The sequence below is a fragment of the Salmo salar genome, chromosome 11 (assembly GCF_965601325.2).
Source record: "Salmo salar chromosome 11, fSalSal1, whole genome shotgun sequence".
In the NCBI taxonomy this organism is placed as follows: domain Eukaryota; kingdom Metazoa; phylum Chordata; class Actinopteri; order Salmoniformes; family Salmonidae; genus Salmo; species Salmo salar.
Genome location: NC_138301.1, coordinates 2053517 through 2072764, shown reverse-complemented (window position 1 = coordinate 2072764; position 19248 = coordinate 2053517). Strand labels below are relative to the sequence as shown.

At 41.5% G+C, this 19248-nt stretch overlaps 1 protein-coding gene across 1 annotated transcript in view; it reads left to right on the top strand.

Moving 5' to 3' along the window:
• Positions 1-19248, top strand: part of wdr43 (WD repeat domain 43) — a 51451-nt gene that overhangs the window by 19198 nt on the left and 13005 nt on the right. The window contains exons 9-14 of the mRNA XM_014126147.3: positions 72-158; positions 1979-2098; positions 6618-6755; positions 9886-10004; positions 10319-10382; positions 15486-15599. Coding sequence (XP_013981622.1) covers positions 72-158; positions 1979-2098; positions 6618-6755; positions 9886-10004; positions 10319-10382; positions 15486-15599 — 642 coding nt within the window. The remainder of the gene's footprint in view (positions 1-71; positions 159-1978; positions 2099-6617; positions 6756-9885; positions 10005-10318; positions 10383-15485; positions 15600-19248) is intronic.

Sequence of the window (19248 nt, the reverse complement as noted above, 5' to 3'; positions counted from 1 at the left end):
GAAATGTATAGTGCTTTATTTCAATTATTTTTACCTTAACTGACTGTCCCCTCCCTTCTCCCCTCCTTAAGGAGGTGAACACGGCAGAGAGACATGTTTGCCTGACCCGTGATGTCCACACCACCCTCTCCCTCACCATGGCAACCACAGTCTCCAAGGTAATTCCCAGCGGCAGCCATTTAGTTTTATTTACTGTTATGAGCAACTGAACCAGTGGTATGGCACATTCCTGTTGTGTTGCTCAATTAACTTAGTGAAAATATCAGAGCATGAGTTTAAACACACCCCTGATCCCTGAAAGCTTGCTATTTTCCAAGAATTTACATATTGATTGGGGAATGGGTCATTGAAGTTGAGTGGGTTGTTACAGTGAGGGGAAGTAAGTATTTGATCCCCTGCTAATTTTGTATGTTTGCCCACTGACAAAGAAATGATCAGTCTATAATTTTAATGGTAGGTTTATTTGAACAGTGAGACAGAATACCAACAAAAAAATCCAGAAAAACGAATGTCAAAAATGTTAACTTGATGTGCGTTTTAATGAGGGAAATAAGTATATGACCCCCTCTCAATCAGAAAGATTTCTGGCTCCCAAGTGTCTTTTATACAGGTAACAAGCTGGGATTAGGAGCACACTCCTAAAGGGAGTGCTCCTAATCTTAGTTTGTTACCTGTATAAAAGACAACTGTCCACAGAATCAATCAATCAGATTCCAAACTCTCCACCACAGCCAAGACCAAAGAGATCTCCAAGGATGTCAGGGACAAGATTGTAGAGCTACAGAAGGCTGGAATGGGCTACAAGACCATCACCAAGCAGCTTGGTGAGAAGGTGACAACAGTTGGTGCGATTATTCGCAAATGGAAGAAACACAAAAGAACTGTCAATCTCCCTCGGCCTGGGGCTCCATGCAAGATCTCACCTCGTGGAGTTGCAATGATCTTGAGAACGGTGAGGAATCAGCCCAGAACTACACGGGAGGATCTTGTCGAATGATCTCAAGGCAGCTGGGACCATAGTCACCAAGAAAACAATTGGTAACACACTACGCCGTGAAGGACTGAAATCCTGCAGTGCCTGCAAGGTCCCCCTGCTCAAGAAAGCCCATATACATGCCCGTCTGAACATCTGAATGATTCAGAGGACAACTGGGGGAAAGTGTTGTGGTCAGATGAGACCAAAATGGAGCTCTTTGGCATCAACTCAACTCGCCATGTTTGGAGGACGAGGAATGCTGCCTATGACCCCAAGAACACCGTCCCCACCGTCAAACGTGGAGGTGGAAACATTATGCTTTGGGGGTGTTTTTCTGCTAAGGGGACAGGACAACTTCACCGCATCAAAGGGACGATGGATGGGGCCATGTACCGTCAAATCTTGGGTGAGAACCTCCTCCCTCAGCCAGGGCATTGAAAATGGGTATTCCAGCATGACAATGACCCAAAACACACGGCCAAGGCAACAAAGGAGTAGCTCAAGAAGAAGCACATTAAGGTCCTGGAGTGGCCTAGCCAGTCTCCAGACCTTAATCCCATAGAAAATCTGTGGAGGGAGCTGAAGGTTTGAGTTGCCTAACGTCAGCCTCGAAACCTTAATGACTTGGAGAAGATCTGCAAAGAGGAGTGGGACAAAATCCCTCCTGAGATGTGTGCAAACCTGGTGGCCAACTACAAGAAACGTCTGACCTCTGTGATTGCCAACAAGGGTTTTGCCACCAAGTACTAAGTCATGTTTTGCAGAGGGGTCAAATACTTATTTCCCTCATTAAAATGCAAATCAATTTATAACATTTTTGACATGTGTTTTTCTGTATTTTTGGGGGAGGGGGTCTCTTTCACTGTTCAAATAAACGTACCGTTAAAATTAGACTGATCATTTCTTTGTCAGTTGGCAAACGTACAAAATCAGCAGGGATCATACTTTATTCCCTCATTGTAGGTAAAAATGGAAAAACAGTCACATACTCTCTTGTTACAGGTGAAAACCCCAGTAGCTAACCCCAAGGGCAAAGTTCTAGTCCCTGGACTTCCCGGTCACCAAGCGCCGGTCAAAGGATCCCTGGGATCCGAGAAGAGAAAGGGCACAGATGCCAAAGAGGTATATTGTCTTGCATAAACCTCAACCAAGTCCAACTAGGCCTGTCAAGGTTGAACACTGAGTGTTTCTTGCTCGCAAAAATGCGTGGATCCAACTTGCCCCTCAACTCTATTGATAATAATAGCCATAAACCTTAACTTAAGATTAATATTTGAAGTCATCTCTAAAACCCAGAACTTATATCTTATGTAATTGTGTCAATTGCTCGATAAAGTTCTGGGGGCAGGTGTCTTTTGAAGGTACTAGAACGAGAAGCGGAAGCAGGGCGTTAGCTCCATCGTGTCTCTTTGCAAGTCTATGGGCCAAATGTACCCTCAATTTCAGAAATTCGAAAGATGCAAACACCTGCAGAATTGTGGTTTTGTACTAATGATCACCGAGGTTAAATCTGCACACGACAGCAGTTCCTCGTTAAAGCATCTGCATACTTCAGTTCGGTTGGCTCCTAACCAAACGAGTGTGCTCGCAGACTCCATTAAGAACTGTGCTTGGAAAAACTAGAAAAATAGCTGTTACGGTACAGTTTGTCCATTTGAGATGCCGTAGCCAGCATACATTTCCTCAAAATAGTCAGAATTTACTCAAGTCTCATTCATTGACATTTTTACCTAGGAGATCATAGGAGTGCAATTTTACATTTAACTAAAATGTTTGCACTATTCAATGTAAAAATGTGCATCGAAATGAGTCTTGTTGAATGACGACTTTATTATGAATCCCTAATGTTTACCAATCACCGACTTAATCTAGTGATTTAACCTACTGACTTCAGCTTGCCTCCAGAACAAATTGTGCCTGAACAGCTAAAAAAAAATAAATCACTGTAGCCCAAAATGGACAATGCCAATGTATTTTTCAGCCTCTGGTTCTGAAATCGCCATCACCCACTAATTGGGATGTCATTTTGAATGTTTGAGCATGTAATGTATCAATATTTATTATTTACAAATTAGTTATGACATAGCCAATGAGTATATAGCGCAACTTTGGATTTCACCCGCATCTCAAAATCAAATGGTTTTGAAGTTTAGTGAACTTCTTTTCCCCTCCTGCCATGGCTATGCAGTGTGCCTTCCGAAGTGAATGCTGTCCTCGTTATGAAATTATCAACTTAACCCTGTATCTAAAAATGGCCCTATACTCTTTGTTTAAAGCAAAACTACCAAAGCTATTGCTGATGGTGAACCTGAGAAATCTAAATAAAATCTATTGTAAGCCCTGTTCAGCAGGTAGGGTAAGAGTACCTCTTAAGGCCAGCTTACAATTGGCTCATTCATCCCTCCTCTCCCCTGTAACTATTCCCCAGGTTGTTGCTGTAAATGAGAACGTGTTCTCAGTGAACTTGCCTGATAAAATAAAAGGCCACGTACACAATAAGCCCAATTTTGTTTTTGGATTGAAATAAAAAAAAAAAAAATCTGCTTTCAACCAAATTATTAGGTAATATCTTTGGTTTAGAATAAATTGATTTATTAACCTGTCTGGGCTTGGTGGGACGTCACCGTCCCACCCTATTCAGCAGCCAGTGCAACAGCGTGGTGCGAAATACAAAACCTCAAATGCAATAATTTCAATTTTTCAAACATAGGACTTTTACACCACTTTAAAGATAAGACTACTTAATCCAACCACATTGTCCGATTTCAAAAAGGCTTTACAGCGAAAGCAAAACATTAGATTATATTAGGAGAGGACATAGCCCAAAATAACCACACAGCCATTTTCCAAGCAAGCATATATGTCACAGAAACCCAAAACACAGCTAAATGAAGCACCAACCTTTGATCTTCATCAGATGACACTCCTAAGACATTATGGTATACAACACATGCATGTTTTGTTCAATCAAGTTCATATTTATATAAAAAAAACAGCTTTTTACATGGGTGTGTGTGATCAGAAAATGTATCCCCACCGAACACTTCCGGTGAATTTACTAAATTACTCACGATAAACGTTCACAAAAAGCATAATTATTTTAAGAATTATAGATACAGAACTCCTCTATGCACTCGATATGTCCGATTTTAAAATAGCTTTTCGGTGAAAGCACATTTTGCAATATTCTCAGTACATAGCCCGGCATCACAGGGCTAGCTATTTAGACACCCAGCAGGTTTAGCACTCATCAAAGTCAGATTTACTATAAGAAAAATGTTATTACCTTTGCTGTTCTTTGTCAGAATGCACTCCCAGGACTTCTACTTCAATAACAAATGTTGGTTTGGTCCCAAATAATCCATTGTTATATCCAAATAGCGGCGTTTTGTTCGTGCGTTCAAGACACTATCCGAAAGGGTAAATAAGGGTGACGAGCATGGCGCATTTCGTGACAAAAAATGTCTAAATATTCCATTACCGTCAACCGCTGTTTAAAATCAATTTTTATGCCATTTTTCTCGTAAAAAAGCGATAATATTCCGACCGGGAATCTGCGTTTAGGTAAAAAGAGGAAAGAAAATTAAGCGCGGGGTCGACTCGTGCATGCGCCTAAGCCCATTGTCCTCTGATCAGCCACTTGCCAAACGCGATAATGTGTTTCAGCCAGAGGCTGCCTCGATATCATTCAGCTTTTTCCCGGGCTCTGAGAGCCTATGGGAGCCGTAGGAAGTGTCACGTTACAGCAAAGATCCTCAGTCTTCAATAAAAAGAGCCAAGATGAAAAACAACTTGTCAGACAGGCCACTTCCTGTACGGAATCTTCTCAGGTTTTTGCCTGCCATATGAGTTCTGTTATACTCACAGACACCATTCAAACAGTTTTAGAAACTTTAGGGTGTTTTCTATCCAAAGCCAATAATTATATGCATATTCTAGTTACTGGGCAGGAGTAGTAACCAGATTAAATCGGGTACGTTTTTTTATCCGGCCGTGTCAATACTGCCCCCTAGCCCTAACAGGTTAAGGGTGAGCGCTGTCCTGTGCCTTACCCAGTCAATGGAGGAGTGAATACATTGTAGCACAGCAAAAACAATACTATATTGCTCTTCCCTCATATATGTTAGCTGCAGACTGCTGCTGAGTTGCCACCCTCATTTAACCTGTTAGGGCTAGGGGCAGTATTGACACGGCTGGATAAAAAAACATACCCGATTTAATCTGGTTACCACTCCTACCCAGTAACTAGAATATGCATATACTTATTACATATGGATAGAAAACACCCTACATTTTCTAAAACTGTTTGAATGGTGTCTGTGAGTATAACAGAACTCATTTGGCAGGCAAAACCCTGAGACATTTTCTGACAGGAAGTGGATACCTGATGTGTTGTATTACCTTTAAACCTATGCCATTGAAAAACACAGGGGCTGAGGAATATTTTGGCACTTCCTATTGCTTCCACTAGATGTCACCAGCCTTTACAAAGTGTTTTGAGTCTTCTGGAGGGAGATCTGACCGAACAAGAGCCATGGAACGATGATGGCCCATTAGACACCTGGCGCGCGAGTTCATGTTGGGTACCCTCGTTCCAATACGTTATAAAAGAGAATGCATTCGTCCACCTTGAATATTATTCATGTTCTGGTTAAAAAAGGCCCTAATGATTTATGCTATACAACGTTTGACATGTTTGAACGAACGTAAATATATTTTTTCCCCTCGTTCATAACGAGAAGTCCGGCTGGCTTAGATCATGTGCTAACGAGACGGAGATTTTTGGACATAAATGATGAGCTTTTTTGAACAAAACTACATTCGTTATGGACCTGTGATACCTGGAAGTGACATCTGATGAAGAGAATCAAAGGTAATGGATTATTTACATAGTATTTTCGATTTTAGATCTCCCCAACATGACGGCTAGTCTGTATCGCAACGCGTATTTTTCTGGGCGCAGTGCTCAGATTATTGCAAAGTGTGATTTCCCAGTAAGGTTATTTTTAAATCTGGCAAGTTGATTGCGTTCAAGAGATGTAAATCTATAATTCTTTAAATGACAATATAATATTTTACCAATGTTTTCTAATTTTAATTATTTAATTTGTGACGCTGACTTGACTGCCGGTTATTGGAGGGAAACGATTTCCTCAACATCAATGCCATAGTAAAACGCTGTTTTTGGATATAAATATGAACTTGATAGAACTAAAAATGCATGCATTGTCTAACATAATGTCCTAGGAGTGTCATCTGATGGAGCTTGTAAAAGGTTAGTGCATCATTTTAGCTGGTTTTATGGTTTTGGTGACCCTGTCTTTGAATTGACAAAACATTACACACAACTCTTGTAAATGTACTGTCCTAACATACTCTAAATTTATGCTTTTGCCGTAAAACCTTTTTGAAATCGTAAAACGTGGTTAGATTAAGGAGATGTTTATCTTTCAAAGGGTGTAAAATAGTTGTATGTTTGAAAAATGTGAATTTTGACATTTATTTGGATTCAAATTTGCCGCTCTTGAAATGCACCTGCTGTTGATGGAGTGCACCACGGGTGGCACGCTAGCGTCCCACCTAGCCCATAGAGGTTAACTAGGTTTACTCTATCACTGCTACTCATCCTTTCCTTCTTCAGATGTCAATAGAGGAGCGACTGGGCAAGATTCAGATGTCACCTGAGAAGGGTGTCAAGGGGGCCCCTTCTCTGCAGATGGACAACTTTGCGGTGCTGCTGGTGCAGGGTCTGGAGAGCAAGGACGCCAACATCCTCAATGTGAGTGTACCCTTTTTTGTGTATACAGTTGAAGTCGGAAGTTTACATACACCTTAGCCAAATGCATTTAAACTCAGTTTTTCACAGTTCCTGACATTTAATCTTAGTCTTAGGTCAGTTAGGATCACTACTTTATTTCTATGATGTGACATGTCAATAGTAGAGAATCTATTTCAGCTTTTATTTATTTCATCACATTCCCAGTGGGTCAGTTTACATACTCAATTAGTATTTGCTAGCATTGCCCTAAAATATATATTCAATATATATTGAAATACCTTAGAAATGCTATTACTTCAATTTCTCAAACATATGACTATTTTACACCATTTTAAAGACAAGACTCTCGTTAATCTAACCACACTGTCCGATTTCAAAAAGGCTTTACAACGAAAGTAAAACGTTAGATTGTCAGCAGAGTACCCAGCCAGAAATAATCAGACACCCATTTTTCAAGCTAGCATATGTCACAAAAACCAAAACCACAGCTAAATGCAGCACTAACCATTGATGCTTCATCAGATGACACTCCTAGGACATTATGTTATACAATACATGCATGTTTTGTTCAATCAAGTTCATATTTATATCAAAAACCAGCTTTTTACATTAGCATGTGACTAGCATTCCCACCGAACACTTCCGGTGAATTTACTAAATTACTCACGATAAACGTTCACAAAAAACATAATTATTTTAAGAATTATAGATACAGAACTCCTTTATGCTATCGCGGTGTCCGATTTTAAAATAGCTCTTTGGTGAAATCACATTTTGCAATATTCTGAGTAGATAGCCCGGCCATCACAGGCTAGCTATTTTGACACCCACCAAGTTTGGTACTCACCAAACTCAGATTTACTATAATAAAAATTGGATTACCTTTGCTGTTCATCAGAATGCACTCCCAGGACTTCTACTTCAACAACAAATGTTGTTTTGGATCCAAATAATCCAGTTATATTCAAATAGCTCCGTTTTGTTTGTGCGTTCAAGTCACTATCCAAAGGGTGACGCGCCGGCGCATTTCGTGACACAAAATTACAAAATATTCCATTACCGTACTTCGAAGCATGTCAAACGCTGTTTAAAATAAATTTTTATTCTATTTTTCTCGTAAAATAGCGATAATATTCCAACCGGGCGACGTTGTATTCGTTCAAACACTGAAAGAAAAAAATGGAGTCGTCTCGTGCATGCACACTCCAGTGTCATTGTTCTCAGCAGGACCACTCAAACTCCTGCTGTTTTTCGCCCAGAGACTGAAGAGCTCTCATTCCACTTTCTGGCGCCTTCTGAGAGCCAATGAAAGCCTTAAATGTCACGGTAAAGCAGAGATGCTGTATTTTTTATAGAGATGCAACAGAAGGACAACAAATTGTCAGACAGGGCACTTGTATGGAATCTTCTCAGGTTTTGGCCTGCCATATGAGTTCTGTTATATTCAGACACCATTCAAACAGTTTTAGAAACTTTAGGGTGTTTTCTGTCCAAATCTACTAATTATAGGCATATTCTAGTTTCTGGGCAGGAGTAGTAACCAGATTAAATCGGGTACGGTTTTTATCCGGCCGTGAAAATACTACCCCCTATTCCAAACAGGTTAAGAAGGAAAGAAATTCCACAAAACAACTGTTAACAAGGCACACCTGTTTATTGAAATGCATTCCAGGTGACTCCCTCATGAAGCTGGTTGAGAGAATGCCAAGTGTGCAAAGCTGTCATCAAGGCAAAGGGTGTCTACTTTGAAGAATCTCAAATATAAAATGTGTTTTTATCTAACAATCTATTTTTGGTTACTACATTATTCCGTATGTGTGTTTTCCTAGTTTTGGTGTCTTAACGATTATTCTACAATGTAGAAAATAGTGAAATGTAATAACCCTTGAATGAGTGTTTTGAACTTTTGGCCTTTACTCTACATGTTGGTTATTTTGCTCAATCAATCAAATTTATAAAGGCATTCTTATATCAGCTTAGATCTCAAAGTGCTGTACAGAAACCCAGCCTAAAACCTCAAATAGCAAGCAATGCAGGTGTAGAAGCACAGTGGCTAGGAACAACTCCCTAGAAAGGCCAGAACCTAGGAAGAATCCTAGAGGAACCAGGCTATGAGGGGTGGCCAGTCCTCTTCTGGTTGTGCCGGGTGGAGATTATAACAGAACATGGCCAAGATGTTCAAATGTTCATAGATGACCAGCAGGGTCTAATAATAATAATAATAATAATAATCATAATCATCATCACAGTGGTTGTAGAGGGTGCAACAGGTCAGCACCTCAAGAGTAAATGTCAGTTAGCTTTTCATAGCCGATCATTGAGAGTATCTCTACCGCTCCTGTTGTCTCTAGAGAGTTGAAAACAGCAGGTCTGGGACAGGTAGCATGTCCGGTGAACAGGTCAGGGTTCAATAGCCGCAGGCAGAACAGTTGAAACTGGAGAAGCAGCACGGCCAGGTGGACTGGGGACAGCAAGGAGTCATCAGGCCAGGTTGTCCTGAGGCATGGTCCTAGGGCTCAGGTCCTCAGAAAAAGATTTAGAGAGCATACTTAAATTCACACCGGATAAGACAGGAGAAATACTCAAGATATAACAGACTGACCCTAGCTCCCCGACACAAACTACTGAAAGCTGAGACAGGAGGGGTTGGGTATTAGACACCCTCTAGGACTCCCACAAGGCTGTTATGAAGGTCCCCCGGTACCAGTCAAATGCTAATGGGAGTATACAGTATATGGAGACTGATTTAGGGACCAAAATAAGTGGTTAAATACATGTCAAACTCCAATGTGTCCTGATCTTATCTCTCAGATATTGGCTAGACTTTTTTTTGGGGGTGTGAGGTGCTATCTGTCCCATGTAGTGAATCTGTTATTCAATGCTTTTGGCAGTAAGGCCAAATATTTATTTACATCAAATGTGTCTTTGTTTTAAAATTCATTATCAAGTAACATGATCCTTTGTTTGACCTTAAAACAATTCATTAAATCTTAGGTTATTGGACTCTACGATCCAAGACAGCTCTGCCTCCTTATTGTAATTGACATCCATTTAGAATTGACATTCTTAATAGCACTTCTAACTATTGCTCTCTGTCCCTTCTGACATTGGTCTCTCCTCCGCCCCACAGAAAGTGTTTCAGAACCGGAAGGACTTCTTCATAAAGACAACGATTGCACGGTTACCCCTACCTGCCGTCTTGCCATTGGTGGAGGAGATCACCAAGAGAATGCAAGGGCATCCATACACGTAAGTGACCACCTTCGAATCTCTTATCAGATATGGTCAGAACTCAATATCAGCGTTCACATGATGAATTTTAATATTTCTCTACATTGATGCTAAAAGTAAGAGTATCAATTTTGTGGTGCAAAATGTATATTTTGAGTCAGGAATTCATCTAATTCCAATTTTGTTCAATATCTTTAACTTTACGTCAATATTACCTTTTGGGCCATTTTAGTCAAATCATTTGGACGTCATTTCTATATCCCCTGATCTTGTTGCCTAAAGTGTACCTAACTGCACCCTTAAATCCTCTCCTCTTCCCTTTTGTATGACAGGGCAGTGCTGATGGTGCGATGGCTCAAGGCTGTTCTCATGCAGCACACCTCCTACTTAGCCTCTGTGAGTTTATCTATGGGTGTCTTTGTGTAGCGCCTTCAAGCTTCGGGTCTAAAGCATGGCTTGACCAGCAGAATGAATAGCAGCAATACTGTTACACTCTGCAGGTAGAAAATAAGGGAAAGCCGCACACTCTAAGAGCTCAGATGCAAAAATGTAATAATCAACGTTTCGACAGCAAAGCTGTCTTCATCAGGGTATCATCACAAACACTGGGAGATGAGTCATTTATATAGTGTCAAGAGACACACAGGTGTTTGTAATCATGGCCAAGTGTGGCCTAATATCATTGGTTAACTCAAATATATATATATAAAAAAAGGCATACAAAAAGAAAAACAAATGGAAAGCATACGATCGTAGTCTAAAATGTATCTAACAAACAATTACAAATGCAAAATCACAATAATGGCTTCAGATCAAAGTCTATGTTGAGACCGAAGGGAGCAAGGGTCTTTAAATTAAAGATCCAGGCAGCCTCTCGTTTTAACAATAAATTATCAAGGTCACCCCCTCTCCTCGGGAGGGTGACATGTTCGATGCCAATATAACGCAGAGACGAAATCGAATGGTTTGCTTCCAAAAAGTGGGCCGCAACTGGGTAAGTCAAGTTTTTGCACCTAATGGTGCTACGATGCTCTGAGATACGTACTTTTAATTCACGCTTAGTTTTACCCACAATTTTTACCACAAGGACAAGTTATAAGATAAATAACTGCCTTTGTGGAACACGTAATAACACCTTTAATTGGGATAGATTTCCCTGTTTGGGGGTGTTTGAAGGATCTACATTTATAAGTGCCATTGCATTGAGCACAGCCATTACACTTGTAATTTCCATCCAGTATGGGCGCAACTAGACGTTGTTCAGGAATATCTTGGGGTGGTAAATCAGTGTACCAATTGGTCTCTGAGATTTCTGCCCCGCGAGAATACGACCAGGGGAAGGTCAGAAAACACATTACCGAGACTATCATCCTATTTTAGAATGTGCCAATGTTTGTGAACGATTCCTTTAATTTGTTCAGAGCACTTTGAATAGCAGGTAGTGAGAACGCAAGAATGCCTCTTTCTGCGAGACTGACCTTGAAAAAGGTCATGTCTCGTTTTGTTTTGAATTTTCTCAATGGCAATATTAATCTGATCATTGTTGTACCCCCTCTCCTTGAACTTATCCTGCGTCTCAGCCATATTTCTGTCGAAATCTGATTGTTTTATACAAATTGTTTTATACAAATTCTTTTGATTCGACAGAATTGGCTGTAGGGCAAACTATTTTTCAAGGGAAGTGGGTGACAACTATCAGCCCTCAACAAACTGTTACGATCAGTAGGTTTCCTGTAAAGATCAGTGTATAGAACATTATCTTCACACAAGATCAGAAGATCCAGAAAACTGATTTGACGTGTATCAGATTGCATAGTAAATCTCAAATGTTCAGAACAGGAGTTAAGAAAAGCATGGAATGCCTGGAGCTTTTCTGCATCACCCCTCCATAGAACAAAAATATCGTCAATATACCGTTTCCAAATAATGATGTTAGGCAAGAAAACATTTGAGAGGGTTGAAAATGGATTGTTTCTCCATGTAACCCACATACAAATTAGCATAGTTAGGAGCCATGGGGGATCCCATAGCAGTACCCTTCGTCTGAATAAAGAAATCATTTAGAAACATGAAATAGTTGTGTGAGTACTATTTCAGCCAATGTTATAATGCAGGCACTGGAAGGTAGTTCATTAGGGTCACGTTGCAGAAGAAAATGTTCCATGGCTTCAATACCGCCCTCGTGTGGAATATTTGTGTATAACGATTCAACATCAAAAGTAACTAACAAGGTGTTCTCAGGGAGAGGCTCAAGAGATTCAATGATAGAGATCATACTGCTGGTGTCCTTTACAAAGGAGGGGAGCTGTTCTGCGAGTGGTCTAATAAAAAAAGTCAACAAAAGTAGATAGAGGGGCCGTTACTGCATCAATGCCCGCTACAATAGGGTGCCCTGGAGGGTTTGTAACATTCTTGTGTAATTTCGGCAAAGTATAGAAAGTGGCAATTTTAGGGTGTTGAATGGCCAGAAAACCAAAAAAGAATATGACTTTCTGACCAGAATTTAAATAACCATCTAGGACAGTAAAGATAGTATTCTGAAATTGGGAAGTAGGGTCACTTCTGAGTTTCTTGTAAAAGGTGTTGTCAAGCAGTTGTCTATGACACTCATTTACATAAGCTGTCCTATCCATGAGTACAACCGACACACCCTTATCAGCAGGACGAATAAGGACTGACGTATCGGATTGTAAATCAAGCAAAGCTTGTTTTTCATCCTTAGATAAATTATGGAAAGATTTGAACTCCTGTTTATTCTTGAGTAAGCTACTGGTTCAATAGAAATGTCAGGATTAGGGGAGCTAAAGTATTCCCTTCAACGGATGTTTCTAAAAAACTTGATGCGCGTGCCTGCGGCCAACTGCGCCCTTCCGTTGGCCCAGTCTCTCGTTGGCCGCAGGCACGCGCATCGACGAGATGCCGCACCTGACGGGGTAAGAAGAAACGACTAGCAGAGGAGACCGTTCACACGGTCCTAGAACCCACGGGACTGAGTGTCTTTAATTTATCAAGCAAGATATTGAGCCCTGCCCATGTCTCTTTGCTTAATAAAGGGTTATCTTTTGTGCCTACAAGACAGTAACGGTTTTGAAGTTAAGGTAGACATGTTCAAATTCAAATTGCCACTTTCTATACTTTGCCGAAATTACACAAGAATGTTACAAACCCTCCAGGGCACCCTATTGTAGCGGGCATTGATGCAGTAACGGCCCCTCTATCTACTTTTGTTGACTTTTTTTATTAGACCACTCGCAGAACAGCTCCCCTCCTTTGTAAAGGACACCAGCAGTATGATCTCTATCATTGAATCTCTTGAGCCTCTCCCTGAGAACACCTTGTTAGTTACTTTTGATGTTGAATCGTTATACACAAATATTCCACACGAGGGCGGTATTGAAGCCATGGAACATTTTCTTCTGCAACGTGACCCTAATGAACTACCTTCCAGTGCCTGCATTATAACATTGGCTGAAATAGTACTCACACAACTATTTCATGTTTCTAAATGATTTCTTTATTCAGACGAAGGGTACTGCTATGGGATCCCCCATGGCTCCTAACTATGCTAATTTGTATGTGGGTTACATGGAGAAACAATCCATTTTCAACCCTCTCAAATGTTTTCTTGCCTAACATCATTATTTGGAAACGGTATATTGACGATATTTTTGTTCTATGGAGGGGTGATGCAGAAAAGCTCCAGGCATTCCATGCTTTTCTTAACTCCTGTTCTGAACATTTGAGATTTACTATGCAATCTGATACACGTCAAATCAGTTTTCTGGATCTTCTGATCTTGTGTGAAGATAATGTTCTATACACTGATCTTTACAGGAAACCTACTGATCGTAACAGTTTGTTGAGGGCTGATAGTTGTCACCCACTTCCCTTGAAAAATAGTTTGCCCTACAGCCAATTCTGTCGAATCAAAAGAATTTGTATAAAACAATGTGTCGTATAAAACAATCAGATTTCGACAGAAATATGGCTGAGACGCAGGATAAGTTCAAGGAGAGGGGGTACAACAATGATCAGATTAATATTGCCATTGAGAAAATTCAAAACAAAACGAGACATGACCTTTTTCAAGGTCAGTCTCGCAGAAAGAGGCATTCTTGCGTTCTCACTACCTGCTATTCAAAGTGCTCTGAACAAATTAAAGGAATCGTTCACAAACATTGGCACATTCTAAAATAGGATGATAGTCTCGGTAATGTGTTTTCTGACCTTCCCCTGGTCGTATTCTCGCGGGGCAGAAATCTCAGAGACCAATTGGTACACTGATTTACCACCCCAAGATATTCCTGAACAACGTCTAGTTGCGCCCATACTGGATGGAAATTACAAGTGTAATGGCTGTGCTCAATGCAATGGCACTTATAAATGTAGATCCTTCAAACACCCCCAAACAGGGAAATCTATCCCAATTAAAGGTGTTATTACGTGTTCCACAAAGGCAGTTATTTATCTTATAACTTGTCCTTGTGGTAAAAATTTGTGGGTAAAACTAAGCGTGAATTAAAAGTACGTATCTCAGAGCATCGTAGCACCATTAGGTGCAAAAACTTGACTTACCCAGTTGCGGCCCACTTTTTGGAAGCAAACCATTCGATTTCGTCTCTGCGTTATATTGGCATCGAACATGTCACCCTCCCGAGGAGAGGGGGTGACCTTGATAATTTATTGTTAAAACGAGAGGCTGCCTGGATCTTTAATTTAAAGACCCTTGCTCCCTTCGGTCTCAACATAGACTTTGATCTGAAGCCATTATTGTGATTTTGCATTTGTAATTGTTTGTTAGATACATTTTAGACTACGATCGTATGCTTTCCATTTGTTTTTCTTTTTGTATGCCTTTTTTTATATATATATTTGAGTTAACCAATGATATTAGGCCACACTTGGCCATGATTACAAACACCTGTGTGTCTCTTGACACTATATAAATGACTCATCTCGCAGTGTTTGTGATACCCTGATGAAGACAGCTTTGCTGTCAACGTTGGTTATTACATTTTTGCATCTGAGCTCTTAGAGTGTGCGGCTTTCCCTTATTTTCTAGTTTTCTACTCCGCTAGCCAGCACCTCGCCTTTATAGGTATGCATCTCTTTTTTCTAGAACACTCTGCAGGTAGCCTAGTGGCTAGAGCGTTGGGCCAGTAACAAAGGTTGCTGGATCGAATACCTGCGCTGACATGGTACAAATCTGTCTTTCTGCCCTTGAACAAGGCAGTTAACCCACTGTTCCCCGGTAGGCCGTCAATGTAAATAAGTATTTGTACATAACTGACTTGCCTAGTTAAAGGTTACATTTTGAAAATAACCAGTAGCCCTCAAATCATAGGGGATTTGAGTTTTGAATTCCTTGCTCTTGAGAAATTAGTTATACTCAGATTGTTATTGACAGAATGACAGGCCAACATTTAATCTTCATTTTAACAAATCCAAGGAATAATGCTTTCATAAATGCTGATTTGTGTGTTCCATCCTCTGTACCAGTTGCCAGACCTGGTGTTTCAGCTGGGAGTGCTGTACCACATGATTGAGAGTAGAGTCAAGATGTTCCACAAGCTGACCAAGCTGCACGGCAAGCTCTATCTGCTCATGACACAGGTACGTCTCAGCAGTTGTAGCAAAATAGTTCATCTTTCACAAATGTATTATTTGATTGCCAGTGCCATTCCCATTACTCTACACACAGATGGGTCCCGAAACTTGGCCCACTTATTCTAGGGCTGTGATTCGTTGACCAGTTCATTCAGGTGTGTTAATGCTGGAATAACTCATAAGTGGAACTGGTTGGGGGCACTCGAGTAGAGGTTTGGTGAAACTGTTTGAGATGGATGAGACACTGAAACCACTACTACCCTATATCAAAAGTGACTGACCCTTTGATGGCCGGGTCATTGATACTACAGGAACAGTGAAGAGAGCCTTTCCCTGTGTTTGATGTGCCCTTTGTCCCTACCAAACCCTGGTTCTCAGAATAAAAAAACAAATGTTTTAAAGTTTATTGGACAGATCTGGTGTGCCAGTAGGATTGGGCAATGTCAACGTTTGTCCTATTGTGATTATGTACCCATAAAACATTTGATATACGATGCTATCACCCCTATTGGGTAGGGGGAGATGTATCAAACAATAAATCAACTCCCCAAAAGTGTCAAATTGAAGGCAATGGGTGGCTCATGATAGATGACAATGTTGAAAGCCTGGGCAGAGACTAAATGCAAGCAATGTAAAATATTTTCTAATATTCCTTTCTAGTGGAGGATAAGAAGTTTGTGCCTGTCTGTGGTGCGCACATGATGGAGCGGTTACTGAAGAATGGGCTTACAGTCGTTATCTAGTTTATAGGCCTTCATCATGGGTTGGATAGAAGCAGTCTAGTCTTCAGAACTGGGTAATAATTGCTACATGACCAAAAGTATGTGGACACGTGCTCGTTTAACTTCTCATTCTAAAATCATGGCTATTAATATGAAGGCCCCCCCTTTGCTGCCATAGCAGCCTCCACTCTTCTGGTAAGGCTTTCCACTATACAGTGCATTCGGAAAGTATTGAGACCCCGTGACTTAATCCACATTTTGTTACATTGCAACCTTAATCTAAAATGTATGAAATACATTTTTTCCCCCCCCTCAATCTACACACACTACCCCATAATGACAGTGGGAAAATGTTTTTTTTTGTGTGTGTTTGAAGATGTATACAAAAAATAAACAACTTACTTACGAGTATTCAGACTCTGGCGCTGACAGATGGTCGCCTTGCTTCAGGTCCTTAAGAAATAATACGAAGTACATAAAAAAACGGTAAGTTTCCTATGTTAGCCCAAGAAATGTCAAGTGTTATTACATACAGCCGGGAAGAGCGATTGGACATGAAAGCGATGACAACTTACCAACATTACGACCAGGAATATGTCTTTCCGAAAGCAAATCCTTTGTTTGGACCTCCACCTTGGACATGGGATCTTATCCCAGCGGCCTACTGCAGGAGAGGCAGACTTGGCGGCCTACTGCAGGAGAGACAGACTTGGCGGCCTACTGCAGGAGAGGCAGAATTTAGGGCAAGAGTTGCCTTCTAGAGAGACATCAGATTGTAACATTCTGTTTCACGGAAACATGGCTCACTCGGGATATGTTGTTGGAGTAGGTACAGCCACCGGGTTTCTTCATGCATCGCACGACAAACATCTCTCTGGTAAGAAGAGCGAGGGTGTATGCCTTATGATTACCGACGCATGGTGTATCCACAACATACAGGAACTCAAGTCCTTTTGTTTACCTGACATAGAATTCCTTACAATCAAATGCCCACAGCATTATCTATCAAGAGAATTCTCTTCAATTAGTCACATCTGTGTATACCCCCCCACCCCCCCCAAAAAGCAGATACCTCTTTGGCCCTGAAAGAACTTCACTGGACTGTATGTAAACTGTATCCTGAGGCAGCATTTATTGTAGCCGGGGATTTTAACAAAGCTAACCGGAGAACGAGACTCTCTAAATTCTATCAGCATATTGAATGCGCGACATGGGCTGCTAGCATTCTGGATCATTGCTACTTGAACTTCAGCGACGCATACAAAGCCCTCCCCCGCCCTAGGGCAAATCTGACCATAACTCCATTTTGTTGCTCACAGTCAAAAGACTAAAACCGGAAACACCTGTGCTCAGGTCTGTCCAACGCTGGTCTGACCAATTGTATTCCACGGTTCAGAATTGCTTTGATCACGTGGACTGGAATGTGTTCTGGATAGCCTGAGACAACGCTGACTCGGTGAGCGGGTTTATTCGCAAGTTCATCGGCGACGTCGTACTCACTGTGACCATTTAACCTTCTCTAACCAGAAACTGTGGATTGATGGCAGCATTCGCACAAAACTGAAAGCATGAACCACCGCTTTTAATCATGGCAAGGTGACTGGAAACATGACCGAATACAAACAGTGTAGCTATTCCAGCCAAGGCAATCAAACAAGCAAAGCGTCAGTTTAGAGAAAGTGGAGCCGCAATTCTGCTCAAACACGAGACTTATGTGGCAGGGTCTACAGTCAACCACGGATTACAAAAAGAAAACCAGTCCCGTCGCGGACGTCATCTTGCTCCCAGACATATTAAACAATTTCTTTGCACACTTTGAGGACAATACAGTGCCACTGACACGGCCCGCTACCAAAGCCTGTGGGCTTTCATCTGTGGCCAACGTGAGAAACATTTAAACGCATTAACCCTCGCAAGGCTGCTGGCCCAGATGGCATCCCTAGCTGCGTCCTCAGGGCATGCACAGACTGGCTGGTGTGTTTACGGACTTACTCAACCAATTCCTATCCCATTCTGTTGTCCCCACATACTTCAAGATGGCCACCTTTGTCCCTGTTCCCAAGAAAGCTAAGGTAACTGAACTAAATGACTATCACCCCATTGCACTCGCTTCTGTCATCATGAAGTGCTTTCAAGGATCATATTACCTCCAACCCTACCTGATACGCTAGACCCACTCCAATTTGCTTATCGCCCCAATAAGTCAACAGATGCAATCGCCATCACACTGCCCTATCCCATCTGGACAGTGTGTGGTGTCAGGAAAATAACCTCTCAACGTCAACAAAACAAAGGATCGTGGATTTCAGGAAACAGCAGAGGGAGCACATCCACATCGATGGGACAGTAGTGAAGTGGGATAAGTTAAGTTCCTCGGCGTATACATCACAGACGAATTGAAATGGTCCACCCACACAGACAGCGTAGTGAAGGCGCAGCAGCGCCTCTTCAACCTCAGGAGGCTGAAGAAACTTGGCTTGTCACCAAAAACACTCACAAACTTTTACAGATGCACAATTGATAGCATCCTGTCGGGCTGTATCACCGCTTGGTACGGCAACTGCACCGCCCTCAACCGCTAGGCTCTCCAGACGGTCGTGTGGTCTGCACAATGCATCACCGGGGGCAAACTACCTGCCCTCCAGGACACCTACACCACCCGATGTCACAGGAAGGCCAAAAAAATCAAGGACAACAACCACCTGAGCCACTGCCTGTTCACCCCGCTATCATCCAGAAGGCGAGGTCAGTACAGGTGCATCAAAGCTGGGACTGAGAGACTGAAAAACAGCTTCTTTCTCAAAGCCATCAGACTGTTAACCTCTTACATCTAGACGTTCCGCTAGCGGAACACCTGCTCCATTATCCAATGATGGGCGTGGCGCGAAATACAAACTCCTAAAATACAAAAACTTCCATTTTTCAAACATATG